This window comes from Gigantopelta aegis, chromosome 14 (assembly GCF_016097555.1).
Source record: "Gigantopelta aegis isolate Gae_Host chromosome 14, Gae_host_genome, whole genome shotgun sequence".
In the NCBI taxonomy this organism is placed as follows: Eukaryota; Metazoa; Mollusca; class Gastropoda; order Neomphalida; family Peltospiridae; genus Gigantopelta; species Gigantopelta aegis.
In genome coordinates, this window is record NC_054712.1 from 11,683,637 (window position 1) to 11,703,014 (window position 19,378).

General features: G+C 35.5%; 1 protein-coding gene across 1 annotated transcript in view; it reads right to left on the reverse strand.

Moving 5' to 3' along the window:
* LOC121388538 (fatty acid 2-hydroxylase-like) overlaps positions 1 to 18,771 on the reverse strand; it is a 64,964-nt gene extending 46,193 nt beyond the window's left edge. The window contains exon 1 of the mRNA XM_041519914.1: positions 18,454 to 18,771. Coding sequence (XP_041375848.1) covers positions 18,454 to 18,717 — 264 coding nt within the window. The 5' untranslated portion in view covers positions 18,718 to 18,771. The remainder of the gene's footprint in view (positions 1 to 18,453) is intronic.
* Positions 18,772 to 19,378: the final 607 nt, after the last annotated feature.

The window sequence follows — 19,378 nt, forward strand, 5'->3', positions numbered from 1 at the left end:
TTTCCTCATTGACTGTTCAACAACTGAACCATGATCGATGTTTTAAATATAAACTAGATTTCTTAATTAGTGCAAATATGAACTAGAAAACCCCCAACCCCAGAAGGAAGGAATTGTTTTATTTAACGACGCACTCAACACATTTTATTTACGGTTATATGGTGTCGAACATATGGTTAAGGACCACACAGATATTGAGAGAGAAAACCCACTGTAACCACTTCATGGGCTACTCTTTTTGATTAGTAGCAAGGATCGTTTATATGCACCTTCCCACAAACAAGATAGTACATACCACAGCCTTTGTTACACATTGGCTGGGACGAGAAATAAGAAATATTTGCAGGAACCAAAACATCAAAGTGGATTATTGTTAACTGAATTATAAATTATTGTTGAACTGTTAAGATGGGGCTAAGAAGATGGAGTTCTTATACAGGGCTTGAAATTACGCATGAACCACAGCACAGTTCAAGCAGCTTTAAATTAAAAAAAAAAAAAAAAATTCTTTAATTTAACTGGCATTTGAAGAACTGGTTATATATTCAAGAAATTTTTTCATTTTTTTTTCATTTAACCAACATTTGAACAACTGACCCCAGTAACTCCCAGGTTAATTTAGCTGTGCTTGCTATCCTATCTCCTACACAGTGTTAGTTTTCATTTAACCAACTGGCCCCCGTAATTCCCAGGTTAATTTAGCTGTACTTGCTATCCTATCTCCTACACAGTGTTAGTTTTCAAAGTTTGTTTTTGTCTAATAAGAGGCAGGACGTAGCCCAGTAGTATAGTGCTGACTTGATATGTGGTTGGTTTGAGATCGATCCCCATTAGTGGACCCATTGGACTATTTCTTGTTCTAGCCAGTGCACCATGACTGATATATCAAAGGCTGTGGTATGTGCTATCCTGTCTGTGGGATGGTCCATATATAAATGATCCTTTGCTACTAATGGGAAAATGTAGGTTGTGGGTTTCCTCGCTGTATGTCACAATTACCTAATGTTTTTGACATTGAATAGCCGATGATAAATAAATCAATGTGCTCTAGTAGTGTCATTAAACAAAACAAACTTTTTATGTTTTTTTCTAAATTTAATAACATCACCTGAGCATGCACATTGCTTAATTAAACACTGGCCGTTATGTTTGCTCATTCTGACATGTACCCTTAGTCTTCAGAGGAACTCTTTTCCATTAACAGCAAGGAATCTGTTATATACATTTCCCAGACAGGTAGGACAGCACATATCAGTCTTTCATTTACCAGTTGGGAGGCACTGGATGGGATGGGGGGGGGGGGGGGGTAAATCCAACTGATCAGCCAAGGAATGTTCGTTATGTGACCCGAACAGCTCAGAAGTTTGTTTCGTTTAACGACACCACTGGATGTCAAACATTTGGTAATTCTAACTCGTAGTCATCAGAGGAAACCCGCTATATTTAGAGCAGCTCAGATGAGTGTCCTATACCGAGGATCTACAATGTAGGTCTGTCTGCCACAGTAATTAACTAACGGGTACCTGGTAAACACACGGTCAGCATACACACTTAAACCGATGGACATGGAGATTGCAAGTGACCCCTTCAGTACCTTCCCAGCCATGGTCAATATCTAACTGTAGGATAAAACCTTGTAACAGACGGATGTGATTGTTACAACACCGTTTTTCTTATCAGAGGAATTAAAGGACTAGACTATCTGTCCGACACCCCAGCACATTTTAAACTATACAGCTATTTTGGTTTTAACGAAAAGTATTATTTTGACATTTGGTCGATAGCAAGATAAAGTTAACGTTCAGTGGTATATGTGCCGTCCTGTCTGTTGGAAAATGCATATAAAAAGATCCTTTGCTACTAATGCAACAAGAATACCGGTGAGGTACATAATACGTGGTGTATCATACGCCTGTCAGGAGTTTGTTGGAAAACCATAGATGTTAATGAATAAAGTAAAGTAAAGTTTGTTTTATTTAACGACGTCTCTAGATCACACTGATTTATATCTTATCATTGGCTACTGGATGTCAAACATATGGTAATTCTGACATATTTCTTTAGAGGAAACCCGCTGCCACCACAGTTTACTCTTTCCGATAAGCAGAAAGGGTTCTTTTATATGCACTTTCCCACACAGGACAGCACATACCACAGCCTTTGATGAACCAGTTTTGGATCACTGGTTGGAACAGAAAGTAGCCCAAACTGCAAATGGGTCTACTGAGAAGGACTGATCCGATGACCGACCGCTTCACAAGCAGACACGCTACCGCTTGAGCTACATCCCGCTCCATATTAATGAATATGTTACGGGTATGATTCAATTCTAATTATGTGAATATAGACAAATTATTTGATTTACATGTAGTATTTGTATCACAGTTACCTAGTAATTGTATGTTCTCACACCACCATCCCAAGTTGTTCCTACATGTAAAATTAAGGTTTGATGGTCCTGTATGCATCCGTATGTAAGATATGATCCGGAAAATGTAGTGGGTTTCATCTCTAAGACTACATATCAGAATTACTAAATGTCTGACATCAAGTAGCAATGAATAATAAATCAACGTGCTCTAGAAGTGTTTTTATGGAGCATGCACGATTGGGATATGAAAAAACGTCAATCTGATGACAGCGATCGACCTTGAGATCCATCCATACATCCGCCTCCCATGAATATATCTGTCACACCGTTTTATCAATGAGTAGAAGACACGGGAATGTGAGCTATTTGTTGTGTCAACACAGCGAGTCAGACATGACTGAAATTCACCACGGCTACCTTTTACCCTCTGTGTATTGTTGTCATTCACAAAAGATAAAAAAAACCTAACATGCTTGATTTCTTTCAAGGGCTGAATACAAGGGTCACATTTCCATTTTTTTGTGTATAGAATTGAAGCCTAGCAGACTGTATTATGTATACACACTCACACCTATAGAAATAAAAGTAATACTTACCAGATTTTATTACCTGAATCACATACATCTACCTGTATAATGTATATAATGCTAGCCAATATGTAAGGCAATGATTTTTTTTTTAAATAAATTAAAAAACATTTTAAATAAATTTTATAAATAAATAATAATTTTTAAAATCTCCACCCCCAAAAAACCCCCACCCCCACCCAAATAACCTCCACCATATTATATTTTTGTCGTCTGTTTTCTTAATATATTAAAATTTCATCTTAAAATTCAAATATTTGGTAAAACTTTTTTTTTTTTTCCTGAACTCAATTCATCTTACGATTAAATACCCCAAAATAAATCCACACTTTTGAATGCGTTGATCCATTTCCTGTATTCATAAACAAATTTAATGAAAATATTGGTTAAAATGGCAAGGAATATATACATGTATTTACAAAACTAATAACCCAAAAGTGACAGGATTCTTTCAGATCTAACCTGAACCATTTCACCATTTCATTTCAACTTATTTTCATGCTTATATCCAATTAAGGTTCAAGCACGCAGCTCTGGGCACACATCTCAGCTATCTGGGCTCTGTCCAGGTCAGTGGGTTGTTGGTTAATGGTTAGTGAGAGAGAAGAGGGTGTAGTGGTCTTACACCTACCCACTGAGCCCTTAAGAACTCGCTCTGGGTTGGAGCCGGTACCAGGTTGCGAACCCTGTACCTACCAGCCTGTAGTCCAATAATCTTCAGTGGAGCATCATTGGCTGGTGCTAAATCCGTGACTTTCTGATTTAGTATTCGATAACCGTAATCCTATTCCATCTGAATACTAATTACCAATATCAGACTTCTAAGGCTTTTATTACATGTATGTTCATTTGATGACGTAGATGTTTGGCCAGATGTGGGCTTGATTATGAGCTGTACTTGTTTACAATCTTGTGAGTTCGAATCCCTGACCTGAATGCAGAAAAACCATTGCAAGTATTCTGAGAGCACTGCTAAAGCAATACATGTCCCCTATACCAAGTCCAATAAATTTTCATTATTTCCTAAGTTCATGCACTGTAAAAAACTTTTTGAGAAATCGCCATGAAAATCAAACTTGATCTGCAACCATACATAATAATACACAAAATTTCAGCTCATTGAGGCATTGTGGGAAAAAAAATCCAGAATTTTTTTTCTCCTAACTTCAAGGGTCATAACTCTTTCAAAAATAGGTAAATCACCATGAAAGGCAAACTTGATCTGTAACAGTACACAATACAATAAAGCTATACAAAAAATTTCAACTCAATATCTTAAATGTTTTTTTTTCCCCTAAGTTCAAAGGACATAACTCTGCCAAAATGGGTAAATCACCATGAAAGTCAAACTTGATCTGTAACAGTACACAATAAAACTATACACAAAATTTCAGCTCAAAATATTGAAAAAATATTTGAAGAAAAAAAACCCACGTCCAGAAAACCATATGTGGGACAGATGGACAGACAGACAAAAATAGATACAGATGGTGATGAAACCAAAAGTCCCCTTAAGTTGGACTGGTAGGGGACTACAAATTCACTGATGTAGATTCTTGAAAAACAAGATTTCAGCAGAATTAAATGTTTTGCCTACCATAAAATGATTTGGTAGTGCACTGTGATGGACATCCATAGATGTAACTAAAAACCAAGTTTCATTGACCCAGCACTTATAGTTTGTGAGAAACTGATGAAAACATTAAACTTTAATGCAAAAGTTAATGCCATTGCTACCGAAAGAAAAATAATACCTATATCTCGCCTTTTAACTTCGTAAAGGTGAGACAATTAATAATCTATACCTTGGTCAATATTGTGATATCACAGGTATGGATTAATAGCGTTGGGAATGAGTTGCATCAGTTGGTATTATTGATTACAATAGATTTTTAATCATAACTTCAATCTTAAATTTTTTTTTCTTCAGGATTGCTAAATCAGTGTGCCATGAAACGTTAATGTACCAATCCAATAGGTGTGCCAAAACATTAATCAATCTTGTAAGTATGTCATATGACATCAATCAATCTTGTAGGTATGTCATATGACATCAATCAACCGTGTAGGTATGTCATATGACATCAACCTTGTAGGTATGTCATATGACATCAACCTTGTAGGTATGTCATATGACATTAATCAACACTGTAGGTGTGCCAAGACATTAATCAACACTGTAGGTGTGCCAAGACATTAATCAACCTTTAAATGTGCTATATGACAACAATCAACTGTGTATGTGTGCTCTGACATTAATCAACCGTATAGGTATATCATATGATAATAAACAAACTTATAGGTGTGTCATATGACATTAATCAACCTTGTAGGTGTGACATATGACATTAATCAACATTGTAGGTGTGCTCTGACATTAATCAACCTTGTAGGTATGTCCTTGACATTAATAAACCTTGTTGGTGTGCCCTAGGACATTAATAAACCTTGTTGGTGTGCCACAGGACATTAATCAACCTTGTAGGTGTGCCATATCATTAATTAACACTGTAGGTATATCATATGACATTAATCAACCGTATAGTTGGTGTGCCCTGACATTAATCAACCTTTGACCTTGAAGATGTGTCATATGACAGTAATCAACCTTGTAGGTGTCATAACATTAATCAACTTAGTTGGTGTGCCCTGACATTAATCAACCTTTGAGTGTGCTATATGACATAATCAACCTTCCAGGTACGCCAAGACATTAATAAACCTTGGAGGTGTGTCATGACATTAATCAACCATATAGGTCTGCTCTGACATTAATAAACCTTGTTGGTGTGCTCTAGGACATTAATAAACCTTGTTGGTGTGCTCTGACATTAATCAACCTTGTAGGTATGTCCTTGACATTAATAAACCTTCTTGGTGTGCCCTAGGACATTAATAAACCTTGTTGGTGTGCCATAGGACATTAATCAACCTTGTAGGTGTGCCATATCATTAATTAACATTGTGAGGTATGTCATATGACATTAATCAATCTTGTAGGTATGCCATGACATTAATCAACTATGTAGGTGTGCCATGACATTAATCAACATTGTATGTGTGCCATGACATTAATCAACCTTGTATGTGTGTCATAACATTAATCTTAGTTGGTGTGTCATGACATTAATCAACCTTTGAGTTTGCTATATGACATTAATCAACCTTGTTGGTGTTCCCAGACATTTATTCAACCTTCCAGGTGTGCTGAGACATTAACCAACCTTGTTAGTGTGCTCTGACATTAATCAAACTTGATAGTGTGTCATATGACATTAATCAACCTTGTTGGTATGCTTTGACATTAATCAACCTTGTAGGTATGTTCTTGACATTAATAAACCTTGTTGGTGGGCCATATATAGGACATTAATCAACTGTGTTGGTGTGCCATAGGACATTAATCAACCGTGTTGGTGTGCTATGACAATTTAACATTCAGCAGCTTTCTAAGTGTCCCATGACACTAAGCAGTGATGTTCCAATGACCGACTGTCATAACAAATAGATGAAATGGGCTCTACCGACGTGATGATTAATCTATACCTGATTGTCGCGGAAAATGTTAACTGCCATTATTCCTCCAGCTTAGACAATAGAACTGATGTAAATATGCTGTGGTTTGGGTTTGCTTTCATGTTTACATAAAGAAAACAAACATTGAACAGGCATTAAAGGTAAAATTGACGATTTCCTAGATCTATAGAGATTATTATACGAGCTTGTGTCATACTGATTTTACGAAACGAATGTCAGGATTATTGTATTACCCGAACGAGAGCGAGGGTAATACAAGAATTCTGACACGAGTTTCGTAAAATAAGTATGATTCACACACGAGTGTAATAATTGTTTTATTATTCACATTATCATAAATATTATTTTCGTGAATAGCAAACTTGGACCATGTCAAAATGTTTCAAACATAACTAAAAGATGACGAAACGACGTCATTTTGATAAACGTTTACACTGGGGAAGCTGTATTAAGTTACGACGTCGCTGCACAAAATTATTCGTTGTGCACGTGAAATCATTATGACACACGTGGGTCATACTGGTTATATTTCCCTGAATATCTTGAACTATGTGGATAATAAATAAGTGTATCACATGATTTATATATATATATTATATATATATATATATATATATATATATATATATATATATATATATATATATATATATATATATATATATACATTGTGTGTGTATATATATATATATATATATATATACACTATATATATATACATATATATACACACATAGACACACACACACACACACACTAAGCCATCACATGAAGAGTAAGTGCACACTAATATCAATGACATTAAATGGTCAAATATCACACTGTGATGTTATACAAGACATATTCCCTTCCTGGTTGGATAATTATACAGTATGTATATACATAAAACATGAACTTCAAACTTCACAGTTTCCTCCCCTGATAATTACTAAATTAACCTAAATTAACTTCACAAACAGTAATTAGGTCAGCCATGTGGATCAATTTTTAATTATGATCAATCTCTGTGACACAGCTGTTATTTGTTCTGTACCAAACACAAGCACTACAGACCTGGTGCCAGTTCCCAGGCAATGGTAAATATTGATGGTGCATGCAGTATTGAACAGAGGAGGAATTGATTGTCGTCTTTTTTTTTAAATACCATTGACCGACTATATGATATTGATGTAAAGTTACAGGTCATTGCTCAGTGTCTTGATATTGGCATTATGACCGATACGTGTGCTGTGTTTAATTGATGCATCAGTGTGGACACTGATCTATCATATACTCTATAAGGCTGCCAATTTTCTTTTATCATGATGCCGGTCTAATTAAGACAGAGTTTGACAAATTGAAAAAATCACTATAGCCTTCACAACCTGCAGGTTTTTTTGCCAGACGGTACAATGGGTATGGCGCCATACTCAAAGTTTTTGCAGTTTTTGATAAAATTAATGAATTTTTTTTTTTTAAGTTAACCTTTTGACAAAATTAATTACTTATACTTACTGTATGATTTTCTTAACCCTAACCCTAAACGTAACTCATTTTCTTTCTGGGGGAGGTCCCCCATACCCCATGTAGACTGTGGTTGCATTCAATTCCATAGCACCATACCCAAAAATTTCTTTTTGGCAGAAACACTGTACATGTGAAGTATCTTGGCTAATTTGCCAAAATTGATAATTTAAGCAAATAGATGCACAAGAAATGTGAAAAATAACAGTAACAGTAAAAAAAATATAACATCCAAAAAATATTTTATATACTACCTAATAACTAAGATTAAAGATCCTAGTTTCAACCTATGAAAATGGACACTACGTTTGGTTAATTTACAAACCTGAAACACATCTGGATAAAGAAAAGGAATGTTTTATTTAACGACGCACTCAACACATTTTATTTATGGTTATATGGCATCAGACATATGGTTAAGGACCACATAGATTTTGAGAGGAAACCCGCTGTCACCATTACATGGGCTACTCTTTCCGATTAGCAGCAAGGGATCTTTTATTTGCGCTTTCCACAGGCAGGAGATAGCACAAACCATGGCCTTTGTTGAACCAGTTATGGATCACTGGTCAGTGCAAGTGGTTTACACCTACCCATTGAGCCTTGCGAAGCACTCACTCAGGGTTTGGAGTTGGTATCTGGATTAAAAATCCCAGGTCTTGACTGGGATCCGAACCCAGTACCTACCAGCCTGTAGACCGATGGCCTAACCACGACACCACTGAGGCTGGTCTCTGGATAAAGTTACAACACAGTTAAACAAGTGTCTGTGATGATGAAATGGGGAACTACCCTCTAAAAATAGACTAGAGCTAATTTCCACAATACATGTAGTTACTTCTCAGGAAATAATACATTAGTCAGTTGGAACAGATTTCTGGAATCTGTGAAGGAAATAATGAAAGAAATGTTTTATTTAACGACGCACTAAACACATTTTATTTACAGTTATATGACGTCGGACTTATGGTTAAGGACCAGACAGATATTGAGAGGAAACCCGCTGTTGCTACTAATTCATGGGCTATTCTTTTCAGCAAGGGATCTTTTATATGCACCATCCCACAGACAGGATAGCACATACCATGGGCTTTGATATACCAGTCGTGGTGCACTGGCTGGAACAAGAAATAACCCAATGGGCCCACCGACGGGGATCGATCCCAGACTGACCGTGCAGCAAGCGAGTGCTGTACCACTGAGCTACATCTTGCCCCCGTACCTCTCAGATAGGCACATTAAATTTGTTTATTAAAAATGTATTCTGTGGTATATGAAACACCAGGATGACCATGCTGCAGAAACACTTTGGATGTGCAGGAATCGATACTCTAAACAATAAAGTGTAAGTTACTTGGTAATGTTTTATTTCAATGAACAAAAACGGCTCTATAATAGTGAAAACAACTAACCATGGTTTGTACCTTTAATTAAATACATTTATGAGGCTAAGTACACATCCTTTGAACAGACATGTGTAAACATACAAATATATTTTTCCTTTTAGTGAGATATTTTAAGTCATCTGAGGATATAACTCAACAAGTTTGTACATCAATGTATAGAAGGAACATAATTTGATTTCCTGCTTCTGTATACAACATAATAAAACACACACTGTTAACAATAAAAAGAAAGAAATGTTTTATTTAACGATGCACTCAACACATTTTATTTACGGTTATATGGCATCAGACATATGGTTACGGACCACACAGATTTTGAGAGGAAACTCGCTGTCGGCACTACATGGGCTACTCTTTCCGATTAGCAGCAAGGGATCTTTTATTTGCACTTCCCACAGGCAGGATAGCACAAACCATGGCCTTTGTTGAACCAGTTATGGATCACTGGTCGGTGCAAGTGGTTTACACCTACCCATTGAGCCTTGCGGAGCACTCACTCAGGGTTTGGAGTTGGTATCTCGATTAAAAATCCCATGCCTCGCCTGGGATCCGAACCCAGTACCTACCAACCTGTAGACCGATGGCCTAACCACAACACCACCGAGGCCGGATGTTAACAATAATGCCATATATTCAGAAAACATTTTCCTGCACAGTGTTTAGACAAAGTGTTAAATATACACCACCATTGTCATCTTGTTATATTAATACATGTAACAGCTTTTAGCATATATACATGTATATGTAAGAGGCCGTCCATAATTTTCAACATTTTCACAAGTGTACAAAGAGTACACTTTTGACCCCCCCTCCCCCTCCCCCAAAAGTGTACATCCCCCAAATGAAAAATTTTGATCGACATTTTTCATTTTCAAAAAAAAAAGTGTATGCTGGCCCCTTAACCCCCTCCCCCCCCATGTTTGTTCGCTCATGAAAATGTTGAAAATTATGGACGGCCCTAAACAATCCAGCTGGAAAAGTGCCTTTCTTTGACTGGGGGAGGGTGTGTGTGTGTGTGTGTGTGTGTGTGATTTGGCTTACTTGGTAGAGCACTTGCCTGGGGTGCTTTAGTCATAGATAGGCCTTAAATAATCTAATTTAGCTTAATCTATTTATTTTTGCACCTTAAATTTAGGATTTAATTTACATGGATATATCCGGTTAAAGGGGGGAAAAAAGGGTTACCTGAACTTAATTTTGCATAACCCATAACTGATTTTAATAAATGGGTTTTGCACATTTGCAATTATCTACGGCCTACATAGGATTGAACTTCCAAGACAAATCTGTTGGGTTTCCCCCCATGTCAACCAGTGTCCCATGATTTGCATTCACCAACCAAAGACCATACATGTACATGTATGATCATCTTCATAAATCAAGGCAAATATTCGTTCCTCGTATTCAGCCTTGATACATGTCGTCAAGAAATCGTGCCACAAAATGCTTAAATTTCATTGGATGCGATGAGATCTGATTGCAACGAATCGCAACGCTCCTTATAGATTCCCTTGTTATTGTAAACAAAGATGGCAGCGTCAGCGTCCGTGGAAACGTGTCGTGTTTGTCACGATATGTTAAAAAAAAAGGTTTCGGCAGTTAATTTTTGATATTGCTTTCAAGATTGTCACATGTTACCGATGCTGTGATTGGTCAGCGATGTCATCATGTAAGGGACATAATCGGTGTTACAAATTTTCTTCCAATAGAGGGCGCTAGTAGTGGATATCAGTAATCTTGACTACATGTATCAAGGCTGAATACGAGGAACGAATATTAGCCTTGATTTATGAAGATGATGTATGATATACATATCTCGTCTTGTCAATAGAAAACTGCATATATGAGATCCTTTGCTGCTAATGGGAAAATCATTAAATATAGATCCTTTACTGGTTCAACAAAGGCCATGGTTTGTGCTATCCTGCCTGTGGGAAGCGCAAATAAAAGATCCCTTGCTGCATGTTGTAAAAGAGTAGCCTATGTGGCGACAATGGGTTTCCTCTAAAAAAAAACAGTGTCAGAATGACCATGTTTGACGTCCAATAGCCTGTGATAAGATAAAAAAAATCAATGTGCTCTAGTGGCGTCGTTAAATAAAACAAACTTTACATTAAATGTAGCAGGTTTCCTTTGAAGACTATTCCAGAAAATGTTTAACATCTAATAGCCAATAATGAATGTGATCTTGTCATGTGGTGTCAATATGGAAACAATGTTGTATAAACCTGGAGCTACTCTTTAAATTCGTACATGTATTTTAAATGGTGTATACCGCCAAATAAAATCCCACAGACAACAATAGTAAATAGTTTAATCAGAAGTGATTGCAGAGTTCATTTAGTTCTACAGAAGAAACACGCAGTTAAGAAAATATTAACTAGACAAAGACAGAGAAACTAGTTAAACAGGAAAGTTGTTTTCCCTTATTTAGTCTGAATAGTTACTATGTGTATTAGAGGGGAAAAACAATTTAAATTAATTTGCCGGGGGCAGGACGTAGCCCAGTAGTAAAGTGCTGGCCTGGTGTACGGTCAGTCTAAGATCAATCCCTGTTAGTGGAATCATTGGACTATTTCTCGTTCCAGCCAGTGCTTCACAACTGACAGACCATGATATGTACTATCCTGTCTGTGGGATGATGCATATATTAAAGATCCCTTGGTGCTAATAAAAAAATAGTTGCCTATAGTTTCCTCTCTAAAATATATTTGTGGTCATTAACCACATGTCTGACACCACATACCTGTAGTTGTGTTGAGTGTGTCATTAAATATAAAATTCCTTTCTTTCTTTTTTTTAAACATGGCTCCCATATGCAATAACATTAGTTAAAAATTATGATCTAGCTATGTCTGTATTTTGTAGACGATTTGAATATTATATAAAAAATAAATTTAAGTTGCAATTTAAAATGAAAATGCCTGGGAATTGTTTATTGTAAAAAGGATGCTGGCCCAAAGATGATAAATGTTTTATGACCATACGCAATAAAATATTTTAATTTATGTACTTAGCATAGAGGGAAATTAGTTTATATTATTTCAAAGGCATCATCACAGGATTATAACTTTTCTAGTCATTGTATATTTTATAGACATTATATATTTGACATATAGTTGAACATGAATTAGTAGATACAGGTCAAGTATTTTTCTTTAAATCGGAGTCCGTTCATGGTAGTTCATATTATAACTAATTGGTTAAAAGAAGCGACCCCTTTATATAAATGGCATAAAATAAATATGCATACTAATAATAAATATTGTTCATTGCAGTAGTTGAAATGTATGCACATTCATATTTTCTGGGCTAAAATATCTAGATATTACTACACTAACTGGAATAATTGTAACAGTTCAGATGTTCCAATAATGAGGGATCTCTGGTCATTATAACAAAGTGGTTACTGCTATAATGTGTTTAAATAAAATGTGTGTGTGTACATGTATATCATTCTACGAGCACATTAGACAAACATTATACTTAATCACACACCAGATCAATGCTGATGACGAATGCATTAAACTGTATTTAGATATTTTTTACACCTGGTCTTATTGTACATTGTGTACTTATTGGCATTCACTGTTATCATTATTATAACATCAATTTATTAAATATTTTAATCAACAATCTTTATTCAATTAACAAATTAAAAGTGGACCCATCACCTTTTATCTTACTTCAACCAGTGCCAAGGACTGGTACATTAAAGATTGTGGTATGTACTTTCCTGTCAATGGGGAAGTGCATATAAATGATACCTTGTTGCTGTTTTGTTGGAGCAGCCACTATGCCGGTAACAATTTTCTTTTTGCATTTTACAGACCAAGTATCGAAATACATCACAGAGAGGACATATGATAACTATGGTTTACACAACTTCCAGATCAGGTTGCCGGGGTCTGGATTGAAAATTAATGTTGCAGAAAGACACTGGCTTAAGATGTGATAATAATCCAACTCAGATTTCAACACATCACTTGCCGGATTTGTTTCGAGTTGTGATGTGTCATAGATCCAGTCACGATCCCGGAACACACACACCTTGCCACCTCCATCATATTGAATTCTTAGGGGAACAAAAATAACAGTTAAAACTTGATACAGAGGTATATTCGAGAAGACAAGGTCCTCTTGTGCCCAGTCCCTGACTACCCGGATATGCCAGTGCATATATGTGCAATTTAAAGTATATCAATCAATAGATTTTGATTTCAACACAGGTACCTTTAGTAGTATTACTTGCATATTTAAAATGTACTCAACAAAATGAATTAAGGGACAGTAGAATTGTGATAATTATTTGCTAATGTCATATTATTTTAGTAAGTTTTTATCACATATAACTTCTAAACATTGTTTCAGTAACATCTGATCTATGTTACATGCAAACATCTTACACACGATGAGACTTTTGTGCATTTTTGTAAAACCTATGAAAATGCGCTTTCTGCTAGGAATCGTTACATGTTGATTGTAAATATATTTGTCATTTTATTCTCTCTAAATTGCTGTTTAAATCATTAAGTTGAAGAACATTTGTTTTAGAACATGTCAAAATGTAGACACTTTAGAATGAGTGAATACTTTTAAGAAAAAAGGCCGAATATAGTTACTGACCCTGTATTCATTTTGTTTCGTTAAATTGCTATGTATTAAAAATCATTAAACATATTAACTTATCTTAATGGTTGATTATTAATTCTGTCAGTAGCTCAACACTACAGATGAAGCAGTTTACTCTGATAGCTTACATTTTGTGTTTAATTAGTGTAATAAATATATCTGTTATAACTGGTATGATAGCTTACATTTCATGTAATAATTAGTATAACAAATATATCTGTTATAACTGGTTTTAAGGGTATGTAATAATTAGTATAACAAATATATCTGTTATAACTGGTTTTAAGGCTATGTAATAACTAGTATATCAAATATATCTGTTATAACTGGTTTTAAGGCTTTGCTTTGTTTGACAAATTGTTTTTCTAAAGTTGTTAAAGGGACACACCCTAGTTACGGCTATTTGTTAACCATTACGGCGTTGTTTTTCGCTATTAAACCCCATTTTTCACAAATAAAATTACACTTTACTTACATTTTATTATTTAGAATACACATTTCCATTCATGTGAAGTGCTTTTTGGTAATCCTGATGTTTGTAAAACCACGAAATACATTTTTTGCATTTTTTCACAAGACGTTCTGTTGAGAAAAAACTGTTAAGCAAGCGAGGTCCAATCTATTTTTAGAGGGGATATTTCCATTTCAATGTCACAGACGTTGGTATATCACGTGACCGTTATCATTTTGGTTCGGTTTGTTTTCTCGTGCACAGTCGCGCAATCAACATCCGATTTGTTGTTGTTCATTTGTGAGATTTTTCTTCAGTTCGTGAACATTTTCAGTAACAATAAAGTTCAGACAAGTAAGTGTCTCAATACAAAACGTTACAAACCCTTAAAACCAATAATTTTGCTAAGTCTTACGATATCTGGAGAGGGGATACAACCAGGACAGAACAGTTGGAACATGTCCAGGAGAGGTGAAACGAACGCACCCCAAGTCTGTGAAATTTGTCGTGACGTAGGCATTGTTGTGCTTCGAGCAACATCTACCGGTGACATCAGAATACTAACTTTCAAAATTATTTCAAGCAATTGGGACATGGGGATTCCCATGGTATTTATCAATATAAAACCTGCTTTTTCACTCCATTTGATAAAAACGTGATCTAAGTGTGTTACAGGTTTATATTAACAACACAGTCCCAATTTGGTGTCTTAGAGCTGCTGCGAAATTAAACGTTTACTGTATGCCACGTGGACTCACTGCAAGATAACATTATTCTTGACTTGAGATTTCACACAATTTGTCACATATGCTGGACTGTAAGAAAAACTGTTTATAAAATAGCTTGCTCTGGCATGTTGGTTGGAGCTGTTTGTGTTCAAGTTCCAGGAGCCAGAATAAATTAAATAGTTCTTCATCTAATTACATCATGATTTATTATTATTAGCAGAAAAAACGCTTAAGGTTTATACTAAAACAAATAACTACAAGCATCTAAAAGCAAAATGTTTAGCAAAAGTTAAGTTTTTACGATTTTTAAGTGCATTCCAAAGTTTTCAGTGCAGTTTTCTCAGATTGAAGTGGAAAGGAGATACACACAGTAAGTGGTTCTGGCACTAACCCCTCGATTTGTTGCCATCCTAATGTTTGCAGCAACACAAACCAGATTTTATCTTTCAAGAACAGTATCACATAAGGCCGCAAATACACTAGATATACAGACACTGGTTTTCTAAATAAGAAAATATATATTTAGTATGTAATGTTAATCACCAAAAGGACTAAATCTTACAATTTAATGGCTCAAAGACAGTTCCTTTATAATGCTCTATTGGACATACATTTCAGACACTTCAGCCAAGCATTACATAAATGTACAAAAAGTTTCACAACTTTTATTGTTATACATTGTAAGAACCAACTAGGGCACCATTGTTATACATAAAACTTTATTCCATCCTTATGTCACTTTAAGTGTACAAAGGAAAATATGCATGGTGTCGACGTATGCACACAAACAGCAATTTTTCACCCACACATGGTTATGTCAAATTCTCTGTGATGTGTGAGGGCATATTAGAAATATTGTGTCCTATTCCTACAGGGTAGATGTTTATCTGTATATCAGATGTAAAAACTTTGTGTTTTAATCACAAAACACCAGTTATTAACCAACTAGTCTATTACCCTCACTACAGTTTATTTTGAGGACTGGGAGTTATAGCAAAGTGGGAATATAAGATAATATGTAGAATATAATTTGAAAGTTTTTATACTTACAGAACATTAAGACAGGGCTATATACATGCATGTAATGCTGGGTGAACCGGAAATTAATATCAAGTGATCTATTAGACTTCAAATATTTCAGAAACTTAATTTTATATTCCAACAAAATTATTTCACCAAATTAAAATGCAATTTACTAATTTGATCTTCTTAAAATTTGCAATATATGCAACTGGCAAATTTCAGAGAGCTCTATAGTCCTGGAAGAATAGCTGAATAATAAGTTGATTAATAAAGTCACTACCAGTAATTATCTTCCCTTATGAAATAATTATTATCTCTTACTTTCTGAATCTTGTGACAACTCAACATTATTTTACTTGATAATAACTTGAACATTATCCTCCACTTATGCATATTATAATAACTATTTTGAAACAGTGTTCCTCCCAGGTTCCAGTGCTATCCCCCATAAGGTTGCCCATTTGCATCATAAATCTTCAGGAACAATTCAGTTTATGTCTGTAGTGATGAATAAAACAGAAAGATCACCATTTATCACTGAGTCATTGGAATTATACAAACATAGTAGATTACTAAAAATTAGTAAATCAGTGTTCGAAATAAGCACTTGTCCGTTTGTCCCGACAAGTGAAAATCTATTTGGACAAAGAAAATGTGCATTGGTGGTTGTCCAGTGGACACAAACATCATCCTGATACTTGAATAAAATAAACCATTTATTTGGACAAGCGAAAATATTGGTGGACAAATAGATTTGTAGATGTATTTGTCCGGTGGACTAGTAAAAAATTCTGCTTATTTCTATCACTGTAAATGAAAAACAATATTCAGAGTTAACAGAAAAAAAAAGAGGTACTTGTCGTCTTCTTATATTTCCAGATAGATGGATGGATTAAATACTAGAAATAGTTCATACTGTTTCATGAAAGTTGTATGCAGCATCCACAGGTATACAATATGGCTAGTGTTTTCCCTAGCTTGTTTTAGCATGGTGCGGCACCATGCCTCAACAGTCTAGTGTCATCTTGCCGTAATCAACACCATGCTGCCCTGAGATTAAAAAAAACCTTTTTCACTAATTAATTCTTAAATTGCCTTTATAAAACACCCAAAAAGGTATAATTAATAAATAAAATATGCCTTTTATATCTTTTGCCATTCATTTATTAAAGCAAAGACATAAATTACATTAATGTTTATTTTAATTAATTTTTATGTATTTTTAATGAAAAACAAGTGCCCCAAAAATGGTGAAAATGCCCCAAAAGTGTTTGGTCTACCATGCCTTGCCTAATTTCTAGGGAAATCACTAATGGCGCATCCCATCTATAATCACGTGTATCAGGGACCCAGAAACTTGATCACATCTGTGAGATCCGTTTGGTATTATGGGGATGTAGGTGAGTTTCTAACCAAATTTTTTTTTAATAGGGTACTGTATACATTTGCCATCAATTTTTCTTTCCTTTGTGACTGTGAAAAAACCACTATCTCTAGTTTTGATCACAGATGTGGCATATATAGTGATAAATGAACTCTTTTTTTTTCATTTCAACTTATTTCTGTGATTATATCTAATTACAGTTCAGCAGTGTCCTAGACACACACCTCAGCTATCTGGGTTGTCTGTCCAGGACAATGGGTTTGTTGTTTGTGAGCGATAAGAGGGACTGGGTGTAGTGGTCTTACTTTCTGAGTTGTTAAAACTTGCTCTGGGTGGGAGCTGATACTGGGGTGCGAACCGGGGAGCCTTATGTCTGATGACTTAACCACGACACCACCAAGGCCAGCGATAAATGAACAAAGACTGTGTTTCGTGGTTGCATATCACTGACCATTTGCAAAGCATACATTTAAACTACTTTTTAACCTTTCAAGTTGTAAAAAAAAAAAACAATGACAATGTCACTCTGTAAATTTTGGGGTACCCTCAATTACAGATTTTACCATGTGGAAAAACCCCCCATGTTTTGTGTGTTTAACGAAGATCCACGATGAAAAAATCTGTAGCATTTGAATGTTTACAAATAAAGGAATACATGTATTACAAAACAACAACAAAGCTGCTGAAATCGTTGTAAACATGGGAGTAGATTTGGAATGAGGGAGGGCTACCTTTGCAACAAAACATAGCCTACCTTAGCTGTGGTCAAATTGACGCGCTGTTTGATCGCCAGATTGCATTATAACAAATTATACACCTGTATACTTTTACCTGTAAACTGGCGCTGTCCACTTCACCTACGTAATATTCCTTAAGGATAGCGTATGCCCCGTCACTGTGGTGGTGTGGATCAATACGTTTCATCGTTTCCGTGACATCACGTCCCTCTTGTTCGAGAAGAATATCTCTCCCTCCCGGGTGTTTGTCAGCGAAATCGGTGATGTCGTACACCTTTCCGTCGTGTGTCACCAACATTCTCCCCTTCGTTTCCTTGCGATTTCTCAGTCGACGTCCAGGTACACTGACGGATCCCATCGTTGACTAACCACTTTCGATTCTCGATTATGAATGATCAGGTCAAGGTCACGATTGTTGGTTGTAAGTATCTCCGTCTTTTTTATTGGAGAACCACAGTGCTTTAAAATTCAGTGTCTTTAAAAACTGAATAAAATAATTAAATGTAAACTGTACTAAAAGGTATGTTTTAAAATAAGTAAACATATTAAATAGTCTAGGTATTTGATCTGTATCCCTTTTGTGTGGTTGGATGTGAATGATGGGGATGATCATTTTAAAAATAAACTATGTCAGTTCTCAAATGTGCTATTTATCATATTAGGCACCATTAGATTCAAGACCTCGAAAGTTTTAGAGATAGATAACATCTATGATAGAGAGATAACACACACACACACACACACACAACACACACACACACACACACACACACACACACACACACACACACACACACACACATACACTCGGGATTATGCCGAGGGTATACGAAATGATTCGGGTGAATTACGAAGTATGCCGGAAACTAATTTCAATATAAAAATGTATATAAAACTGTTTCAAGACAAAAAAAACCCCAAAAACCCGTGATGGTGTAGCGATAAAATCTCTTTATATTAGTATACAATCCAGAGTTTATTAATGCACTTTTTCCCCTGTTTTTTTTTTCAATGTTGAA